The sequence below is a fragment of the Hyperolius riggenbachi genome, chromosome 6 (genome assembly GCF_040937935.1).
Source record: "Hyperolius riggenbachi isolate aHypRig1 chromosome 6, aHypRig1.pri, whole genome shotgun sequence".
In the NCBI taxonomy this organism is placed as follows: Eukaryota; Metazoa; Chordata; class Amphibia; order Anura; family Hyperoliidae; genus Hyperolius; species Hyperolius riggenbachi.
In genome coordinates, this window is record NC_090651.1 from 288,843,157 (window position 1) to 288,867,293 (window position 24,137).

A 24,137-nucleotide genomic window follows, 5' to 3' on the forward strand; every position below is an offset into this window, starting at 1 on the left:
ACATTTCATTACCTTATGAGATTGTCATTTTAGAGGTACACCACCTCCGTTTTTCCTATTATTTTATTTTAACTTAGTTTTATATACCCTTGGATGCCTCTTACTTCATTGTGCTTATTTAAAAAAAGTATTTCTAAATTAAAAAAATAAAGTAAAAATCACTATACATTCCTTTTAAGAAAATGTTTTAAACTATCAAAACATTACCTACACTTATAGAAATAACCAAAACTAGTCATTTTACAGGAAAACCCATACTTAATGCTGAAACCAAACCACCTTGAACTGAAGGGAAATGACCGCTATGAGGGCTTCTGTGTGGACATGCTCAAGGAACTATCAAAGATACTTCATTTTAACTACAAAATCCGCCTAGTTGCTGATGGCCTATATGGTGTTCCGGAGCTGAACGGGACCTGGACTGGAATGGTGGGAGAACTGATATCCAGGGTAAGGAAAGAAATGGAACCAAAAATCTACCACCTGTTTATTAATGATATATTGTGAGCTAGAGATGGTAAGGGAAATGCTAATAATTCTACTGTATTTCATGCATATTCTATGCAACGTCCAATAAATTCCAATAACCTGCAACAGCTGCGGTTTTTGATTTGTCTATTTCTGAGCTGCATGTTTTTGCATAGATTAACATACAATTAGCATAAAGTTTGCAACAGAATCAACATTAGCATCTTATTGACAATCCCTACTTGAAGCACTTAGTAAATACAAGAAACCTGCAGTAACAATAGGTCTTATGAGGGTTTACTAACATATGTACATATGTTTGCATGGTTCTACAGCTGGTCTTATTGTTTCCAGTATGGATAAAATTAAAAAGCGTTATAACCCCAGATGACTATGTATTCGTGTCTCAGTCCCTAGTAGTAGAGTTTCTACTCACTTGAATTTCCTTTTTAAAATGGCATCTGCCATTTGGTCAGTTATTGAGGATATCTGAAAAATAAGGACACAGACAGTAATGAAACCTGCCAACCGGACATGAAACCAACTTCTTTGTATGAGGTAGGCAAGTGAAGATGGAGCTTCAAAGTGCTTGGCCACGCCAACACATGAATATTAAAGAACCTATTCTCCAACACAACATTGTGTATGGTCATGTGGGTGGGCGGGTTGTATAACTAAGGTCACTTCTGTGGCTGGACATCAATACAAAGAAGTACTAACTGCAGAGTGGCTGCCATAGCCCTTTATAGGGTTATGTATTTGATTTAAAAAAAATGAATAAGCATTAACAGGGCCTTCTGTAATACCTTTAGAGAAAGAGCAAGTGTATGAATAAGTATACTCACAGTATTCTGATTGCCAATGCTCACTATAGGTCGTCACACTATAAAAGAAATCAACTCTTGTCTCCACAATGTACAAACCTATGTAGATGGAAATGATGTAAAGGGAATGGGCATGTGGTACAATTTTTTTCCATGCTTTTTTGCTAAAACCAGGAAAAAATCCTGCCGCAATGAGATCTGCAACAGTCCTGCACTTACTCACCTCCCTGGGATTCAGTGCTGCAATTCCCCCTTTGTCCTCCGGGTGGCGCTATAATGCTATAGTGAGATCACCGTCTGTCCTCATGACGACAAATGGCAATCTCACCAGAGGGATCCAGAGACTCCGAGAACTGGAAGGAGAAGGCTGCCAGCGTCTGGATCCCAGGGGAGGTGAGTTGAAACGCCAATGAAACTCTGCATAGACCTCCTTGCGAGTACCCCGAGTCAGGCTTGGGATTACAGCTCCTTTCTTCTTTTTTTCACCTCCAGCCTGACTCGGGGACGGGGTTACCCCCAGGGAGGTTAGTTAAAAAGATAAAACCAAAGCAGGGTTTGAATGATAGAAAAGACATTCACTAATGAGTAAACGGTAGACTTTATCCACAACATACTGCACTGGTAACAGCTGGCTTCGTCAAATAAAAGTTTATTTATAATGCTATATATTAACCTGTAAGTGCCACTATCAAATAAGCACTATAGGGAAAATGTTTTTGACCAAACTGTCAAGCTTAGCCTTACCATACTTTTTTAAGAGATATATGTGCTTGCCAGTGCAGTACAAATTGCTGTCTGCCCTCTATAGATTCTGCTGGTGGGTAGGTTAACTAATTGTCCCCATGTAACTCCTAAATTGGGAAGAATAACAAAAGCCAGATTACATATCCTAGCATTGTAGTAAATAACATGTGGCTGAAGGTGGTGACAAAGCATGGCAGTGGAAGTTCTGAGAATCAGAGGTGCTCATCACGACCTCATGATCACGAGTAACTCATGATCACGAGTCATTTTTTGTGATCACAAGGTCGTAATCAGCATTAGTGATTGGCTCTCGATCACGAATGTACTCGTGATTGCACTCGTTACCCGACTCATGATTACGAGTTACTCGTGATCACTAGTCAGTATGTGATTAAAAACCTGCCGACTTTAAAGAGGAGCTGTTAGGTATAGGGCGTTAGAGAAAAAAAACACATATATCAGTAGCTAAATATTGGCTGTACTTACATTACATATGCACTTCACTGTCCACGTTTGGATTTCACAGAATTTTTATATAGTATTTGCAGATAACGATGCTCCTGCCACCTCATGGCAGGTTCCATAATTGTCTGTCTTGTATGAAGCCAATTGTGACGTAATATCCTCCCTTACGGTGCTTCCTGATGATTCGACTTACAAAAAAGATGGTACATGATCCGGACAACATTACTGTGCAGTGAATATTAATTAGCCATGTGGCTAGGAACAATAGCGGACTCTAACGGAACATGTGCCCTGTGAACAGCTAAATGATTTTTCAGTGCTGTGAGTTAGGCTGTGTTACTGGCTGCTGTAACATGAGCCTGTAACGTCTCACTGTGAAAGCAGCCTAATTAGGGCAATATAGGGAAATGAAGGGGAGGACCAAGAGAGTGGGGAGAAGGAGCAACCCCAGAATGCTTTGCAGTATCTGTTATGCGTCCTGCCGGCCTCTTTAGGAGCTTGGGAATAACGAGCCTTGCTGTTCAGCAAACATCAAAGTAAGAGAGATTTTTAACTTCAGTATTGCCTTTTTGGCTTCCTTCTAAACTGTTTAACACAGGAGAATAGAGGTTTAAATTAGCTTTTGCAGCCTGACAGTTATTCTTTAATGGTTAATAGCACAGCCCCCTTACATGCTAGAAACACCACATTTACCAGATATGTTAAGAAGAACAGTGGAAACAAGAGGACATTTTTTTTTTCAAAAAGACCTTATAGTTTTTGAGAAAATCAATTTTAAACTTTCAAAGTTCAAAAAGTATTTGTGATTAAAAACCCGCCGACTTTAGTCATGAGTCAATTCGTATGTGGGTGAAGTCAAATTCATGATCACTCGAATTCATGATTGGGGGTATCCAAGCACCACTGCTGACAACAGTGGGGCATGGAAATAATCCATGCACTTGTATCTTGCATGAGCCTTCCATGCAGATAAGCAGACGTTCTTGTCTGGCTGACATTTTTATTTGCTTAGCTGCATAGTTCAGTGCCCACCTCATCAATTTTATGTTTTATACACAAGATATGAGCAGGGGCTTGTGCACAGTTGCTGTAGACCAGGGGTCCCCAAACTTTTTCGGTCAAGGGCCGGGTCAACATACTTCAGACTGCTGGGGGGCCGCAATATACATAAAATGATATTGAAAAACATTACATTGAATCTAGGTATGGATTCCCCCTAATCATGCCCAGAGGAGAACTCCCAGCAGCAGCCATTCAGTCATGCTGCGCCCAAAGAACGTCTTTTTACACCAGACAGTGAAGCATACCAAGGTGACCAAATGACTGCTGGAAGCCAGCAAATTACTGCTCACTGGCTTCTACAGTATGTGGATAGGGGGTGCCAGCACTGCTATTCTATATGCGGGCCGCCGATATTTAAAGGTACAACAGCAGGCCGCATCTATAAGGTATACATGTTCTGCTTTGGGGGCCAGTGAAAAAGCCTTTGCGGGCCGCATTTGGCCCGTGGGCCTTAGTTTGAGGACCACTGCTGTAGACTTATAGTTCACAGGAGGTGGGCTAGCAAGACCTTGCTTCCTGTATGGGGGAAACCGGCTGGTGTAGACTTATAGTTCACAGGAAGTGGCATAACAAGACCTTGCTTTCTGTATGGGGAAGCCAGCTGCTGTAGACTTATAGTTTATGGGAAGTGGGATAGCAAGACCTTGCTTCCTGTATGGGGAAACCGGCTGGTGTAGACTTATAGATAACGGGAAGTGGGATAGCAAGACCTTACTTCCTGTACGGGGAAACCAGCTAGTGTAGAGCTCTTATGTCTGCCTGGATGGTGTATAGCTGCATGCTAATGATTTCTAAACTTAAAAAAGCCTGGCCAAACGTAACACTTATAATTCACAGCAAACAATGTTTGCTTTCAGAATTTAACAACTTCAATTTGGTTTTAGTTGGACTTTAATTAAAAGACAGTAATAAAGTTGCCAAAGAACAAAGCTGAAGGCTTTATCAAATGAAACAATAGGTAAATGAAAAGCCGAGGAAAGAACTTGTAAGCAGCACTGATCAGGCTAAAGCACCACATTAGACAGGCTAATTAGGGATTTTCAGCCTAACACCAAGCAAATCTTTGCAAGGACAGTATAAATAATAAACGTAAAACAGCTGTTGCAGGCAGCAGAGATTCAGACTATTACAAACGCCTTTTCTTTCCCCTCGTTATTGCTTACTGCATGGTATGACAGTAAGGATGGACAACTTTTTGGATTACATGGAATTTGTTTAGTGTGGGATTACCTAGTCATGCTTCTGCTATGATGGTGATTCCACAGTTTTCATATATTTTGTTCAAATTCCAATACACCAGATTGGCCCTGTCCCTCAGGCAGCACACAATGGCTTGAAAACATCTATTGTTGCCAGAGGTTCTACTAAACACATGATTTTAACCAGTTTGGGGCTGTGCAAAGTTACATCTTTGCCGTGTTTGTGGAAGTTAAATCCTGACATTTCATAATTTAACTACGCTGAATCCCAGCACAATCATCACACAAATCTCTGCTAAACTCAGCTGTCTGGTGACAGCTGAGCTCCCAGCACTATGTAGCAGCCAATTCTATTGGCTCCTGGCCCAGTGAACTCTGTGAGCCAGTCCCATAAATTGCAGAGTGAAAATTAAATGAAAAGGCTCTGGTTCTTAAAGGACAGCTGTAACGAGAGGGATATGCAGGCTGCCATATTTATTTCCTTTTAAACAATACCAATTACCTGGCAGTTCTGCTGATTCTATGCCTCTAATACTTTTAGCCGTAGACCCCGAACAAGCATATGCAGAGCAGATGTTTCTAACTTTGCCAGAGCTGATAGGATTAGATGCATGCTTGTTTCTGGTCTGATTCAAACACTACTGCAGCCAAATAGATCAGCAGTGGCCAGAGATGTATGGTCCTGGAAAGGTTAAAGGGATACTGTAGGGGGATCAGGGGAAAATGAGTTGAACTTACCTGGGGATTCTAACGGTCCCCCGCAGACATCCTGTGTTGGCGCAGCCACTCCCCAATGCTCCGACCCCGCCTCCAGTTCACTTCTGGAATTTCAGACTTTAAAGTCTGAAAACCACTGCGCCTGCGTTGCCGTGTCCTCGATCCCGCTGATGTTATCAAGAGCGCACAGCGCAGGCCCAGTATGGTCTGTGTCTGTGCAGTACACTCCTGGTGACATCAGCGTGAGCGAGGACACGGGCGTGCAGGCGCAGTGGTTTTCTGACTTTAAAGTCAGAAATTCCAGAAGTTAACTGGAGGCGGGGCCGGAGCATTGGGGAGTGGCTGCGCCAACACAGGATGTCTGCGGGGGACCATTAGAAGCCCCAGGTAAGTTCAGCTCATTTTCCCCCGACCCCCCTACAGTATCCCTTTAAACTTTGTTGCTACTATGAATAGATTCACTTCCAAGACATCACAGTAGCTACGTACTCAATAAAACGGGAAGAATGCCTTGAGGCATCTCTACACAGTGTCTGTTGTCCCTACAAAAATAAATATTGTCACAATGTGGAAGCCTGACAATGTTGTAATGCCCCTGTGTGACATTGCTTAACCCCCTTGGCGGTACGCAGTTTCTGAGGCTGCGTCCACCAGGAGTTTTTTTTGCCCCCAATTTTTTTTAAAAACGCTTTAGCTAGCATTTCGCTAGCTAAGCGTATGTACAAGGTTGCTCCGGTCCCCCCCATGCCTGCTGATCGCCGCCGGCTATACGTACCTCGCCACGATCCCACGAAAAGCGCAGTTTCCCGATCGGCTTCCAGCGTTGCTATGGCGACGATCGGAGATGATGTCATGACGTCAGCCGCAATCCCGATTGCCATCATCCCGAAGCCTTGAACCGATTGGGCGGCTGCGTCAGTGTGGGAATGCCGGAGGGTACGTATACCGGAAGCAATTGCGGGCGATCGCGGGGGACCGGAGCAACTTTGTGCATACGCTTAGCTAGTGAACCGCCAGCTAAAGCGTATTGCACCACTTAAAAAAAAAAAAAAAGTCCTGGGGCCGTGTGATCCTCCACGGCGGCTACCCCGTGTGTAGTACGGGGTTACCGCTAAGGAGGTTAAAGGACTTCTGAGTCAAAAAATACTATCTATTACCTATTTTAGTAATAGTAATAGTATATATATATATATATATATATATATATATATATATATATATATATATACTGTATTTATATATTATATTTATATATTATAGTTATAGTAAACCTATTTTTTACTCACCCGGGGCTTCTTCCAGCCCCTCGTAGCCATCTCAGTCCCTCACCACAGACCTGGTCCTTATCCGTTTCCCCGCTGGCCCCCCGCAATGGTAGCGACTCGCCGCCGGGGTCGACTCTTCTGCGCCTGCCCACGCACAACATCTCATACATACTGCGCCTGCGCAGGAGAGCTGACCACGCCAGTGGATCACCACCATTGTGGGAGGCCACCTGGGACACAGACGAGTATCAGGGCTGTGGCGAGGGTCTGAGGTGGCTGGAAGAAGAAGCCTCAGGTGAGTAAAGGATAGGTTTTTTGCCTTAGAAGTCCTTTAATGTTGTAATGTCTCCCCTATCTATTGTACAGCGCTGCGTAATATGTTAGTGCTTTATGAATAAAGTTTAATAATAATAAATGTTTTGGAAATTGATATTTTATAAATGAAATAGACAGTTTTTACTGTTACTGTTTAATTTTATGAAATATTTTTCAGTTGCGTCTTTAAGCAGCAACTGAATTGCTAGCTTAAAGGGAACCTGAATCAAGTAAAATTATTTAAAATAAACACATGACGTAGCTGTAAATGAATATTGAAAATACTAACGTCACCGTCAGTTCCTCTCAGGAGCTCACCATTTTCTGCTTGCAGTGATCCCTTCCAGTTCTGACAATATTTTGTCAGAACTGAAATATAACAGTCGCTGTCAGTTTTATATCAGCAGCTGACAGTTACAACTGAATGTGCAAGGTAATGTCCATGTTTCCCTATTGCTAAGTGGGTGATATTACAGTTAAACAGTGTGCTGACCAGGAAGCTGTTATGTCATGTACTCTGCACTGAAAGAGGAACTTAAAGGACCTCTGTCGCGAAAATCTTAAAATTTAAAATACATGTAAACATATACAAACAAGAAGTATGTTTCTTCCAGAGTAAAATGAGCCATAACTTACTTTTTTCCTATGTTGCGGTCACTTACAGTAGGTACTTTTAAAAGCTCTCAGTGAATGGCAGTTGCTCTGTCCAACTCCCAAAAAAGGTGTGCAGCGAGCAGGGAGGCTGGCCGGCATCTTTGTATAAATCTGTTTCAAGGAATGTCTTTATAAAGAATAAAGGACATACTGAGAATCCCCCATGAAGAGATGGACTAACCCAAAACCTGTCGGTAATGTCAGATTTCTACTACCTATTGTAAGTGACAGCAACATAGGAGAAAAGTAATTTATGGTTCATTTTACTCTGCAAGAAATGTACTAATTTGTATGTGTTTTAAATTTTAAGATTTTCGCGACAGTTCCTTAGCGGTATGGACGAGCTCAGGTCGTCCATTACCGCCGTGGTGGATTGCTCAGTCCCTGGTCTTTTTTTACAATTTTTTTTTTAAACACATAGCTAGCATTTTGCTAGCTGCATGTTTAGTTCGATCGCCGCTGCTCGCCGTTGATCCGCCGCTACGTGCCGCGAAAGATGCCCCCCCTCAGACCCTCAGCGCAGCCTGGCCAATCACCGCCAGGCTGCGCTATGGGGTGAATCGGGACTCCCCCTGAAGTCATGACGTCGATGACGTCATTCCGATCATTGTCATGGTGACGAGGGAAGCCCTAACAGGAAATCCCGTTCAGAGCGGGATTTCCTGTTGGGTATGATCGCCGGCAGCGATTGGAGGGGTGGGAGGGATGCCGCAGGGAGGGAGGAATCATGTAGCTAATGCTAGGCTAGCTACCTGATTGAAAAAAAAAAAAGGTAAAAAAAACCCTCCCGCGGCCGAATGCCGCTGTTCGGAGGGCTGCAGCGAGACGCCCATGGGACAGAAGACGGCGTGGGAAGCCTCATTGGGACCCTGATGTTTCCCCCTCCCGAGGTGAGTACCCCACAGTGGAACTTTTTGATGTTACAGTGTCTCTTTAAAGAGAACCTGTAACCATACATTGAACTTCATCCCAATCAGATACCCCCTTTTCCATATGAAATATTTACCTTTTCTCAAATAGATTATCAGGGACATCTGTATGGCTGATATTGTAGTGAAACCCCTCCCACAGTGTGATGTCAGTACCTAGGTCCTGTTATCACACTGTGGGAGCCTCATTGCATTGAGGGAAACAACGGCTGTTTCCAACTGCAAAGCAACCAGTATCTCCCTCTGTGCATATGTATAGCTATAAAAAAAATAACCTTCTAGCCAATCGCATTGTTAGGGGGTATGGTTATAATGGCAGTTGGTGCTGTCTGTTTTTTTCATGTCGGCAAGAAGTAAAGATGATTACATGCATGCTGAATGTGGAGCAAACAATATTAACCGATATCATGGTGAATTTCAATCATTTCTTGATCCCGCTTCTATTTTTTAACGGCTCACTTTGCAATGTATTGATTTATTTTTTCCCTCTTTTCCACTAAAGTTCCTCTTCAAAGTATCAGGGAGAGGACCAAAAAGACAGCCAGACAATCAGCATTGTTTAAAATAAATAACCATGGCAGCTTTTATATCACACTAACTGCATGATCACTTTAAGAGATCACCCCTCATTGACCAGCTTTCCGGCAATGGCTTTGGGACTTGGACCAGAATATCCTAATTGGCAGGCAACGCTAAAGTCTGCTTCTAATTCCAGCTTCTTAGCAGATGTGTCATCTGTTTTCTACATCTTTACTATTTGATGAAGCATGTCATTGATCAGGCAATGCATAAACAAAGTGCATTTTACCCTGGGAGCTGTACTCATTTTCCTGCTGCAAAGGTGAATGTCAGTATTTTGAGACACAACATCAAATTCTGAAACAGATGTTGATATTATGCATCCAGAATGTGTGGAATGTTATGCACGTTAGTAATGATACTCTTGATAATGCAGCAGCGTCTCAGAAGCATCCTTGCGTCTGCTAGCTTCTGCTCCACTGCTGCAGTGGGAGAACTATTACAAAGGCTATTGTCTATAGAATCATATATATATATATATATATATATATATATATATATATATATATGATAACATTTTATTTAAAAAGTTGAAAAACAATATCTCGGTGCAATTGTATGTTTTCCTTTGAATAATGAGTTTTAATTAAAAGTGTTTTGTAATTTTTTGGATGGATTATAACATTTTATTGATAAATACTATTTTCAGACACTCATTAGCTTATTTCTATTACAGCCTTTGTTTTCTAGCAGATGTATTTATTTGTAGGACATATTTAGATAACAATGTACCATTCATATACAGCCTCATTGTAAGATTCACAGGGTTACACTACTGGTCTAATTTGTTTTCAACAATAAAGGAACTAGGAAAGCGGTGGCTTAGTTAATTAATTTTCACTCATAACAATTACATACTTTAAATATGAAAACCTTGTATGTGGAAGAGTCTGTATAGTTAAGATGATAGTCGCCCCAAAAATCCTCTATATTCTCCAGATGGCTCCCTCCTGGATACATAGGAAAATATTTCGCCGTATTGATTCACTAATCACTTCATTTATCTGGGCAAATTCAATCCTCAAAATATCCCTATCCACATTGCAACTACCCACTTCCCAAGGTGGTCTTGCAGTGACCAATTTCTTCTTATACTACTTGGCCTCCCAGCTGGTACCTATAGCATACTGGCTGAGTGACGTCAGACAGGACTCTACCTTGGCACTTGAAGCCGACATTGCGTCTTCGTATGAATCCCTGTGTGGAGCCATCTACAGATATGGAGTCCCTAATACAAAAGGGGGAATCTCACTCATACAAAATACAATTAAAGTTTACAAAACTACTCGTAAACTCCTGGGTGAACCAACTACTCCCATGTCCTTTAGCTCCCCTTTATGGCACAACAACAACCTTCCTGAGCTCTTCGCGGTCCCTGATCCGCAATTCTGGTCCCACCATAACATAAAATATATGCACCAACTATTCTCGGAAGGGAAGTTTAGAGACTTTTCGGAGCTCCGAGGGGAGTTTGGACTACCTAGGCATGCTCTCTTCAGGTACTTCCAACTCAGACATGCTATGAGGGCCCAGGTTGGCCTGACAGAAGTGGACCTGAACCCTCTGGGCCTGGAGACACTCCTGTTACATCATTATCGATCTAAACAGATCTCGAAATATTATAACTTCTTATTAAGTTCCCAAACAACACCCAAATTCGAGTCTATAAAAAGGAGATGGTCTGATGCGGTGGGTGAGATACTGGAGGGGGATTGGTTGGATATAGCAGATAACTACCATAAAACCACTATTGCAGCCTATGACAGGATGATAGGCCTGAAATGGCTACATCAAGCGTATCTGTCGCCTATCCGATTATCCCGGATGGCTCCCTGTCATGATGGCCGTTGCTTTAAATGTGGACAGGATCAGGCTGATTTTCTACATTGCGTCTGGTTCTGTCCTCAAGTTAATGATTACTGGAAGTCAGTTATCCATTTTCTAAGAGATGTCCTGGATCTTCCCATAGTTCAATCATTCAAAGTTTGTATGCTGGGGATGATACAGGATATACATTGTAGTGCAGGTAAAAAAATACTTATTAGGATTTTACTATTCTACGCCAGAAAATCTATTACACTAAAATGGAAAAACAGTAATCCCCCCAATCTAACCGAATGGAAGAAACTGATCAACCAGGCACTTCCACTGTATAAACTTACTTACCAGACTCGTAACCAACCAAAAAAATTTACTAAAATATGGTCCTCATGGATTGACTCTATGGATACGGTAATTCTGAATTTAAATATTAATATCTCGGTTCAGGATCTGAACCTGGGTTAATCTAGGAATATAGTTAAAGCCTCCTTTCCTGATCGCCTTTTACATTAAGATTCACTCTGTAACGATTTGTTAATCCTGTAACTGTTCATGACAATATTCTATGCTCTCTATACTGTATGATTATGGTTCTCACCTATGTCGATCACTGTATTGTAACTAGAACTGCATTATTTCTGGGAAATGTTTTTGTTTTGTTTTTATGCTCTATTAAGAGCTGTTTGTTGAAAATCAATAAAAACTCTCTTTTAAAAAAAAATATGAAAACCTTAATGGTGTAATGTTTTCTACATAGCAAAAGGGTACAAAATAGGAATGTTAATTTTTACTGTATACATCTTTACCATAACCAACAAGAGTGACACATTTTAAAAGTAAGCGTTTTTATTGTAAACCAGTCAGAATTATTGAACCACAAAAAAAAAAAAAAAAAAGTTCAGCTAGTACTGTAAGATTTGGAACCAGTTGCCACTAATAAGCCAATAATAAATCATTTCACTTATATATAATATGATACACAACTAGCCATAAAAGCATTGGTAGTTACACCATGAAGCGAATTACATAACCTTTAGTCAATTTCATGGTGTAACTATCAGTGCATTTATGACCAAAAGAAACTTTTTGTTGATCAGTATTTGTGAGTACTTTTGTACTGTATAATATATACCTTTTGCTTTTAAAATGTGTCACCATTGTGCTCATAATAAAGCTTTGTATAAACCTTCCTATTTAAACCCTTATACTTTGTTTGTTGGTGAAAATTGGAGACATCCCACTTCCCCACAGCATTATGTTTTTTTAATTAATGTACAGCCTGTCAGATCCCCTGGCATCCTCTTGGTCCCCCCTGTTCACCCACTGGCAGCTCCAAAAGAACCATGAGAATTACGCATATGCAGAATGCTCCCAGCAGTGGGAGCACGATTGAGAAGGGCGCCATGACGAGTCTGTGCATGCGCAGTAGGTGTCTCAGTCGCAGAAGTTACTGAGCAGCCAGTGAGCAAAGGGAGGGGACCCAGGGCATACCAAGGGACCAAAAGGACTATGGGAGGCTAGAAGAAGCCCCAAGTATGTAAAAGTCAACAGTTTTGAGGCCAGCTCAGGTGTGCTATAATGACTGGTTTATTATTTAATATATTGTTTTGTGCAGATGTTTATAGCAAACAATAAATCCCGTTTCTAAACATTACCTGTACCTTCACAGAAAGCAGACTTAGCTGTTGCCGGTCTCACAATCACAGCAGAAAGAGAAAAGGTTATCGACTTCTCCAAGCCATTCATGACCTTAGGAATCAGCATTCTGTACCGCGTTCACATGGTAAGTTACTTGGCCTTTTATGCCTACATTATTATAGCTTGCATTATTCAAAATAGTGTCATTGAGCCTCTCTTTTTCCTTTGAAGCTGCACAATGAATTCTGACATATCTATATAAAATTACATCTTTCTTATGTATTGAGTCAGGATTAGGTTGACATGATTTTGGTCCACATCTTCTGATTCTATCTGTGATACTGAAAATAAGAATCAGTAACGTTGATTAGTAAGTCAAAGAGCAAGTTCTAGTAAGAAATGCAACCAATTTATCATTATCAGCCTTTGTTCTGTCTGCCCTGAGCCGGTGAAAAGCGAAACCGGTTGATGTAAGTCATCATGTCTCTCTTCTCTGTCTTATTAAAGAAGAAATATAAAAATATAGCCGATTGAGGAATAAAAAAAAGTAATGCTGTAACTATATTGCTAGGGCAAGGGCTGCCAGCCAATCCCTATTACTCCAGACAAATTATTTACTTCTGGATACGGTGGGGATAATTTAGAACCTATGATAGGGTGTTCCTGCTGTCTGTACTGCTGTTGGGGTACTTCCTTTGTTCTGTCCACATGACACCCCTGGATTGAAATTAAGTTGTAAGAAAGCGAGAAAAAAAATGGAACAAGCACCATCCAAAAATCACAATCCTACAATTACCCATGTGCCGCTCATTAAAAGTAATTATATAACATTAGAGGTTGCTTCCAGGGTTTGGTGTACTTTACTTTTTTTTGGATCTTTCATTCCCTACTCATCCCACAGTGCACTATACACCAGTGGTTTGTTCAAGACAGCAGTTATTTTTGCTCACTGTTCTGATTGAATATTTTAGGGCTTACAAACTGTTTATACATTGTTTTTATAGAGCAATTATAGCACCCTGGTTCTTTGTTCATTTTTTGTTTTTGCCACTGAAAGTCCTTTCACAAAATTTTTATCAGCAGGTAATGGTTGAATTTTAAAGGTATATTGTCTGCCTCTTTTATAATACATAATTCAATTGTGAATGATTAGTTAATAATGATTTATTAACCTATTAGACTGTATTGTGCTTTATGTTTGTAAGGCTTTATTTGCCACATTGGCCTCGATTCATAAAGCTCTACCGCATGCCTTATCGCCCAAGCGGTAAATTACTGCATGGTATGTTGTTGATAGCAATAGTGGATTCATAAAATTTAACGCATGTTTTATGCATGTTTTACCGGTAATAGTGCGGTAATAGCTTTGTAAAGCGCTGCGGAATATGTTGGCGCTATATAAATAAAAAAAGAAAAAATAATAATAATAATAATAGTGCGGTAATGAAAACGTTGTATGTGTCGGCAAACTGAATGAAGTGTATTCATGAAAAAAAAAGGGGGGAGTAAGGAAGCGATAGATAACGTGTTGTTACAAAAGACCTGGGGAGTTTGCTCTACTCAGTAGCATTTTAGGTGACAAATGGGGCCTTTTGAACTTAATGTTATGGAATTCTTAAGGATACATATGAGGAAGCGTGGTTGTAATATCACCCAGGTTTTTAAAAATCACACAGAGTTAAATATTTTATAAGAATAATTTATATATATATATATAACTTCTCACTTCTACCCGGCATGCACCTTGTCATTAGGAAGTCAGCGGCAAACTACCGCACTCAGAAAATTATACCTACAACTTTCCGCACCACTCCGCACACTTACCGACTGCTATCGCAATCACCTTGCACTCAGAATTTTTTTAATGAATTCATTGCAAAAAACCTCATTTACCACTAGCGGTAATTTCCCGCCCTTCTCTGAACTACCACATTCACTTTTATGAATCGAGGCCATAGTTGGAGCTTTATAGGACCTCATGGGCTTGATTCACAAAGCGGTGCTAACTGTTAGCACGCTTGTGAAAACCCCTCTTCATGCCTAAACTGAGTTTAGGCGTGTAAAAATGAACTCGCGTGCAAAGTTGCGTGCAAAGTTTCGCGCATGCACAGTGCAGTGCGCGCGAAACGTCGCATCACGGTGCAACGAAAATGGCGCACTCGATGCGCCTATAAGGTCGCATGGGGTGCATCGGATGCACCGTTTTTGTCGCACCGCGATGCGACATTTCACGCGCACTGCGCTGTGTGCCCGCAAAGTTTTGCGCGCGAGTTCATTTTAAAAATGGTGCTAACTACTTTACACGCCCAAAGTCTTTAGGCGTGCTAACTAGGTTAGCACAGCTTTGTGAATCAAGCCCCATAACTCTAAAAGAGGATAATGACATATTGTTTGCTCTATCGTGGTTTATTATGTTTTATAGATATTCTTCTGCTATTGTTACATGCTACTAATTACTATATAACAATTAAGGTTTTCATACTGAGATACTACTACATAGCTATTGGGAGTGAAAGTTCCCAGCATGCCTCATATTTTCAATGTTTAACCGTAAGAAATGAAAATGTATTAAGTAACAGGTGCATATAATGTAATTGCCACTGCACCAATGGTAGGTTAGATGTGCCGGAATCACCTTTGGAGTCACAAGTATACTGTAGATCACTTCATAAGATTCGCACCATCTAAAAATGTCTTTTATTTCAGCTTAATTAAAACATGACAAAAGGATTAAAATCCATATGTGGGTCTGTGTAGTATGATGACGCACAGGTGTTTTGGGCCATGGCAGGTCCTTTCTCAAATCATGACCAGCCCACACATGAGGACCTGCTACGGCCCAAAACGCCTGTGCTTCATCATACTACACAGACCCACATATGGATTTTAATCCTTTTGTCATGTTTTAATTAAGCTGAAATAAAGGAACTTTTTAGATGAGGCGAATCTTATGGAGTGATCTTAAGTAACAGGTGCAGTATTTTACAGTTTGTGCTTAATTTTTGTCCGATAAATAAACAATTTTATTTTTTAAATTAAGAAAACTTTTGCAGTTTATTTTTCCCTCCTTATCCACGGGGACATGAGCATTGCTTTATCCTCCTTTTATTTATTTTAAAATTGCAACATGGCACAGTTTTCAACCTTTTGGTCTGTTTTTTGTTAATTCATAGTAATTGTAATGCACTGAAAAATGCATCTATGGAGAATCTGTTACATATGACACAAGACAATGGTCTCAATTCACTAAAATCCTGCTGGAGATAATAAGGCAAGAGAAAACTTACCTCCACACAGTGAGAGAGTTATCTTATCTCTTCATTCCTTAAGTTACCTCCTCTGTGGTTAAAGGTGCGTACACACGCACTACCAACGGCAACGACGGGTCCGCCGGACCCTCCCGCTGGGCGGTCTTTTAGCCGACAGTAGCGCGTGTGTTCGCGCTGTCGGCGGACTGATAAGGCTTTTTCTGAACGATCCGCTCAGCTGATCGTTCAGAAACAGCCTTATAAGTCCGCCGACAGCGCGTACACACGGACTACTGTCGGCTAAAAGACCGTCCAGTGGGAGGATCCAGTGGACCCATTGTTGCCGCTGGTAGTGCCTGTGTACGCACCTTAAGTTACCTCCTCAGTAGTTATTTTCACACACAGTTAAATCACAGCCTGTTAACAGCCTGAAGAGTTAACTTTGGAGATCTCACCTTAACTTAAAGACAGAAGAGTTAACGTTAGGTTTGCCTGAGTTAAAATGTTTCCTGAAAATTACATGCCTCATCGCCATGGTGATAACTCTAGAAACGTTATTAAAGACAGGAGATAAGCTTAGTGAATTTAGGCCAATGTATAGACAGTGGCCTCAATTCACTAAGCTTATCTCCGGTCTTTAATAACGTTTCTATAGTTATCACCATGGTGATGAGGCATGTAGTATTCAGGAAACATTTTACCTCAGGCAAACCTAACGTTAACTCTTCTGTCTTTATGTTAACTCTTCAATCCTTAAAATACCTCCAGAATTCTAAAGTTAAACACAGGCTGTTGATTAACTGCGTTTGAAAATAACTAAAGAGGAGGTGACTTAACTACAGAGGAGGTAACTTAGGGAATGAAGAGATAAGATAACTCTCTCACAGTGTGGTGGCAAGTTTTCTCTTGCTTTATTATCTCCAGCATGATCTTAGTGAATTGAGGTCATTGAGTTATCTAGCAACAAGAATGGCTATAGCAAGCATTAAAATGGTATCCCTCAGAAGCAACTTTGCCCCTAGCTCATCCTTTTAGCTATCACATCACCCCTGAAATTGAAATACTTCCAACCCAACCCTTCAGCAAAGATTACTATAAGGTACATTTGGCAGTTCCAGTGCTGAAGTACCTTGGAACCAGAAGCTTTGGCTCTCCAACCTTAGTAATTCTAGGGCCTGAGTTTTTACACCCGGAATGAAAAATTAGGAACTATTTTAACATTATTAACCAACCACTTAAGTCTATCTGGATGGATATATCCGTCCAGATAGACTGTGCTGCTCCTGCTGCATGTGGCGCTCCCGTGCGTGCTCCCGCCACCTGCGGTTAGCCCCCCTGATCAATGAATGGGAATATACTTCCCATTCCTCGATCTAAGCCCCCCGCAGAAAAACTGATGGTCTCTAATCAGAGGCCGCGGTCTTTCTGCAAAAAAAAAAAGTTTCCCCGTCCTCTTTCTAGTTCCTTGAAGCGAGATCGTTCGCTTCCAGGACTTTTTGACTGTGGCCATTTTGTGGCCAAATAGTACCCACATAGATTTTTTATTAAATAATTACATTATATTACATTTAAAATTAGCTGTTTACCTCCCACACCAAAAATTACCCAAATACATTTTTAAGTTAAACATTTTTTAAAAAATTTCAATTAAAAAAAACAACATAAATAGTTACCTAAGCGTCTGAACTTTTTTAAAAATGCATGTCAAGAGAGTATATTATTATATCTTTTTAAATTATAAGCTTGTAAATAGTAATGGACGCAAATTGAAAAAAATGCACCTTTATTTCTAATTAAAATATTGGTGCCATAAATTTTGATAGGGACATCATTTAAAAGGTGTAATAACCGGGACAAATGGGCAAATAAAATACATGAGTTTTAATTACGGTAGCATGTATTAATTTCAAACCATAATGGCCAAAATCTGAGAAATAATGATTATTTTCCATTTCTTTCTTAATCTTCCTGTTAAAATGGATTTAGAAAAAAATAATTCTAAGCAAAATGTACCACCCAAAGAAAGCCTAATTAGTGGCGGAAAAAACAAGATATAAATCAATTAATTGTGAAAAGTATTTATAAAGTTATTGGCGAATGAATGGGAGGTGAAAGTTGCTCGGATGCATAAGGTGAACAAGACTGTAGGCGGAAGTGGTTAAAAATGATTAGACAGTAAAATAAACATTTTAACTTTGCTTTTATTTCTGTTCTTTTTTTTCAAAAGAACAAAAACATTCATGGACAAATATCCTAAATGTGAAAAATTGAAGCACAGAAGTCTTGTGTGGCTGCAGCAACTGCCCACTAACTGTGCATGGGAGCAGCTGACGGGCAGTTAATGCACTGCCTGTATCTGCATTTATGAAATAAGCCTAAATAGACTGTATGGTGACAAATATACTTTCCTCTGATCTTCTTTTCAGAGAAAGTTATAATTATTTCCGCGGTCAGTTTTTAACTAACTCACTCACCGAATCCTTGTGTACAGCGTTTTCTGGCACTTAGTCTCACCCCTGTTCAGAAAAGTATGGAAAATTGAGTGCCACAGGAGCGCCACAGATGGTCCCTAAAAGGGGTGGAGCTAAGGAAAAATAGCCACAGGACATGGTGAGTGAGTTAGAAAAAAGTGAACCCAAAGGTACTTATAGCTTTCTCTGAAAAGAATTTCAGAAGAAAGTTTGTTTCTCATTGTACAGTCTTTTTAGAATACCAGCTTTTACAACTTCGCTGTGACTGCGGATCCTTCCTTGTTCATTCTACAGTCTTTTTAGGGTGTACATATTGAAACTTTTATAACAGTTAAGATTGTACGCCAACTTTACTTTAACAACCTCTCTCTGGTGGAATTGCAGTGAAAATTCCAAGAGTAATAGTTAGAAATCTGTTAAAAATGCACAAAGGCATGCAGACACCAAGCTTATTAGAAAATAACAGTGCATAAGGCTTAGCTGACGACAGCCACCTGCCCAATAGACTCCCATGCACATTATGGCACAGGACAGACAGTAGCATCTCATTTTTGAGCTTCCTGCGGCGTTGTTTGAGCAGCAACTTTATCACTACTAACTGCTTGAAATGATTTGAATAGCTAAGCAGTTAAGGAGCAGCTGCGCTGAGCAGTTGGCAATGCATTCCTCCAATCTACTTGTTGCTGAATACATGGGAGAGTTGCCAAAACACTTACTAAATGCTTTAGTCACCACTCCAGGTTTTTTGATAAATGACTGGTGACCTGCCAAGGATTGCCCAACCTTGGTGTTAGGAAATGACTACAGTAAACACCGGCTAGCATACATATGTGTTTACATCTCTTTACAAAGCTAGCGATTACGTGAACGGCATGCTGAACTCTGGGCCTGCTAAGAAACACTAATGAGCTAATGTGTTCACAAAGATACAGTATATTAATGATATGTTAAGAAATGACTCCTGCTACCGTACATTCCACTGCATAGAACAACTGCTGCGATAGAGAGGCTGGTGGTATGGTAATAACAGCAACACAACATCACAGCCATGTGACATAATGACCACTTGTATTCATGTATTTACAGCTCAGTATTGAAGGGCTGGACCTGTGATACTCATAGTGGATTAGCGGATACAAAGAGAGCACAAAGGGTCGCTTTACTTCCGTTATTTCATGAGAAGGTTGAATTATTTTAAAAGTAATACAGTAGAGTCTGGTTGAGTTACGGTTATCCGGAACTCAACTAACCAGCAATCTCAACCAACCAGCCCAAATCACCAGCAGTACTCACAGTGGTGAAGGCCAACTTCTAAGGCTGTTTGTGGGCTCTGCTGTGCTTAAATATTGGGTCCCACTGCTCTCCCAAGGGTAATATACAGTACTCTCAATTACTGGATTTAAACATTGAATACAGAGTTTATGGTATACACATAGAGTGAGGTATAGTATTGTATTAGATAGGCCTATTTTTAACATTAAGTCTCAAGCAACCACAAAGCACACTTATCCAGTATCAGCCAATCCCTGTTGGTCCCGGATAGCGAACACTTTACTATAATGAGAAATATGAGAACATGCATATATTTCACACCAAAAAACAGAGCTCAATGATAATAAAAAAATATCATTGTAACTCTAAGAGGCTGTAACAACCATAATTTCAGCCAAGACAGAGATGCCCTTATAAGAGACTATATACAATATAATACGCCATTATACATATTATATGAGAAAATGCAGTCATTAAGACCGGGTGCTCCTTTGATCTGCCGTGAGATGTGAAGGAACGTGACCGTGATACTTCACGAGCGGCTAGTGGAGTATCATGGTCATGATCCTTCACGCCTCGCGGCAAATCAAGGGAGCGTCTGAAACTTGAAAGCAGTGCAGGTAACATAGCAGTGCATGCTAAGAGCACTACCGCACATAGCGTGCGTACAATGACTTCTTAACCTATGCTGCTGCTGCATCACATGAGGTCGGCTGTTATAATGCACCTGGAGGAACCAAGGACCCACTGCACCCAGTGTATGGAGAGAAAATGAGTCCAAGGATTTCATTCAAGTAACCAATGGTTGTCAAGGTACCGATGCCTAGCTTGTAGATATCTGTGCGTTCCTCCATGAATACAATTCCCCAGACTATCTCTGACCCACTACCAAATCGGTCATGCTGAAAGATGTTATAGGCAGCATAAGGTTCTCCATGGCTTCTCCAGACCTTTTCACATCTGTCACATGTGCTCACGGAGAACCTCCACTCATTTGTGAAAAGCACATGGTGTAAGTGGAAAACCTGCCAGTTCTGGTATTCCATTGCAAATGCCAATCAAGCTCAATGGTGTCAAGTAGTGAATAGGGGACCCACTTGAGGACATTGAGCTTTGAGGCCACCCTTATGAAATCTGTTTCTGATTGTTTGGTTAGAGATATTCACACCAGATGCCAGCTTGAGGTCCTTTTTTGTGGGGCTGTAGCGGTGCTCATCCTGTTCCTACGTGCCCAAATGAGCAGATACCAGTTCTGCTGATAGGTTAAGGACTTTGTACAGCCGTGTCTAGCTACATTAGATTAACTGCCTGTCTCCTGGATTCTCCTCCATGCCCTTGAGACTTCTATGGGATGTACTGATGTGATGTGCTATCCTGAAGGAGTTGGACTATCTGTATTTTCTGGTGTTGCTCTAAATCTAACTGAATACCAAAGGAACATTATGCATAGATGTAATTCAAGCAGGAGCTGGTTGGCCTAACGGGAACCTAGTGATCCAAGGAGCCCACACTTGATCAAATACATGCAGGATGGATTTTAATGTGTGGGTAATCTGCTCCATATGTCAAATCCACCAAATTTTATTTAACAACCAGACTTCAGGAACAAATTGTATTTATTGTTCCATATGCATACATGTAAGACATCAACAGTCGTCTACACGACTGTTGATGCCTTACATGTGTGCATATGGAACAATAAATACAATTTGTTCCTGAAGTCTGTGTGCGGATCCCTCTTTGGATTACTGGACTGCTTGCTGCAACAGGTATCCGGCACCAGCAAGCTCACCAATAGGTTCTTTCGATTCCCTAGTACAATGTATGCCGATAATATTTTATTTGGAAAGAAAGGTGTTTTTTTTTAATACTATAACAATAGTTTCAAGTCATTATTTACAAAATCAACAGTAATATACCCTCATGACAAACATATTAAAAAAAGTCTCTAAGGTAAGTTTTTATGTAGTTTTTTTTTAATGATGTAATTTTTTTAACAAGTGTTTTATTTTGGTAACTATTGGGTAAGGGTGGAGAGAGTTAAAAAATAATAAAAATGTATTTATTTTTTCTATGTGAAAGTGCATTTGGGTGTATTGTTACTTTCTGGCCACACTACACACTACACTAACTTCCGTGTTCTAAAAATAGAAGACGAACCAAGTGTTTACAACTTGTTTATGTGTTTTGCTTACGTGTTTTTTTTCGTCAGAGCCTGCGATGCTGCCAGAGGCTCTGATTTATCACAGGCACGGTGATCGGGTTGGAAACAGCTCTTTCCTGTTCCCCGATCACGGAAGGACAGGATTGCGGCGAATGCGAACGGGAGACCTGCGACGATCGTGAGAGGCGGTAAGTAAACAGTGCGCATATCTACGCCCCTGAGCCTGAAGTGAAGTTTACAGGGGCATAGATATGCGTAGTAAGGGTGCTGAAATGATTAATATAAGGTATAAACCCCCCATCCATTACACAAATAAATGCCAAAAATGTGGTAAGATTGATGCAGATTTACTGCATTCCATATTCGAATGCCAAACAATTAGGTGGTTCCTTCCAGGATGAGGTCTCTCGGTTCTTGAACAACATTTGTAAAAGGCAGGTACGTGAAGATCCAATTCTCTTTATTTTTAACTATGAAAGCCCTGACCTCGAGACTACCGCAGCTCATACTAACCTGATGAATCTGTTGACGATTGGCTATCTTACCCTTATTGAAGCCAGGAAAGTCACTTTCAATAGTTGGATATACCCCTCATTACAAACTATGCCGGACGATGAACTGTCATACTAAATGCAGCTGGAAAGATTGGATGCAGCCTTAAATGTGGAGAAGGGAACTAAAAGCTTTTTCCGTAAATGGAAACCATGCATCATACAAGTGATACCTCAAACTAAGTTACAAGACCTTATGGAGCCTTTTAAATACTCCTCCTTTTCCTTTTTTATTTCCTCACACCTCAGAAAACTTTCTTCTTGCTGCAAACTAATGTAAAGAGAGCAAAAGAGAGAGAAAATTGTGTGAGGGGGTGTGAGGTTTTTTTTGTTGGATGGTTGGGTGGTTGTTAGTTTCCTGCAAGAAATACGTTAATTCCACGTCAACTGTTATGGAAGTGTCTTCACATATAAAGAAAACAACTCAATAAAACTTCTATTGGAAAAAAAAAGTAAATGTAAGTGCTACCGTAGATAAAAAAAACACAAATTAAGTTTGGTTATTTATTCCATTTATCATAAAAACTTTGCTTGTGCCAAACTCATCCTAATTCATTCCCTCACACTAACCCTCCTACTGCTACTAGATCTAAAACTGCCCCCTCTTATTACCGCTACACCTAACAGTATCCCTCCTACTACCACTGAGCCTAACACTATCCCTCCTACTACCACTGAGCCTAAAACTATCCCTCCTACTACCACTGCCCCTAACACTGTCCCACTAACTACCACTGCCCTTAACACTATCCCTCCTACTGCCACTGCACCTAACACTATCCCTCCTACTACCACTGCGCCTAACACTATCTCTCCTACAACCACTGTGCTTAACACTATCCCTCCTACTACCACTGCTCCTAACACTATCTCTCCTATTACCACTGCCCCTAACACTATCCCTCCTACCACAACTCCGCTTAACACTATCCCTCCTACTATCACTGTGCTTAACACTATCCCTCCTACTACCACTGAGCCTAACACTATCCCTACTACTACCACTGCTCCTAACACTAACCCTCCTACTCCTACTGCTCCTAACACTATCCCTCCTACTACCACTGTGCTTAACACTATCCCTCCTACTACCACTGCGCCTAACAATATCCCTCCTACCACCACTCCGCCTAACACTATCCCTCCTACAACCACTGTGCTTAATACTATCCCTCTTACTATCACTGCACCTAACACTATCCCTCCTACTACCACTGCACTTAACACTAGCCCTCCTACTACCATTGTGCTTAACACTATCCCTCCTACCACCATTGTGCTTAACAATATCCCTCCTCCTACCACTGAGCCTAACACTATGCCTCCTACTACCACTGCGCCTAACACTATCCCTCCTACTACCACTGAGCCTAAGACTACCCGCCTACTACCACTGTGCTTAACACTATCCCTCCTACTGCCACTGCGCTTAACACTATCCCTCCTACTACCACTGTGCTTAACAATATCCTTCCTAGTACAGCTAGCTACTACTGCAGCACCTAACATTATGCACACTTCTGTTAGGGACTACTTTCATTATATGCTGAAATCAAAATGTACAAATTGCTGTGTCAGAGTGCATATAGACGATGCTTACGCCAAACTCATCCTAATCAGTTCTCTCACACCTCCTACTGCCACTAGACCTAATACTATCCCTCCAACTACCGCTGCACCTAAAACTATCCCTCCTACTACTGCTGAGCATAACACTATCCCTCCTACTACCACTGAGCCTAACACTATCC

The 24,137-nt window shown here is 40.8% G+C and overlaps 1 protein-coding gene across 2 annotated transcripts in view; it reads left to right on the top strand.

Moving 5' to 3' along the window:
- The window catches only part of GRIK4 (glutamate ionotropic receptor kainate type subunit 4), a 531,391-nt gene that overhangs the window by 447,279 nt on the left and 59,975 nt on the right, over positions 1-24,137 (top strand). For both annotated transcript variants that reach the window (XM_068241000.1, XM_068241001.1), the window contains exons 12-13: positions 247-450; positions 12,712-12,825. In XM_068241000.1, the coding sequence (XP_068097101.1) occupies positions 247-450; positions 12,712-12,825 (318 nt within the window). The remainder of the gene's footprint in view (positions 1-246; positions 451-12,711; positions 12,826-24,137) is intronic.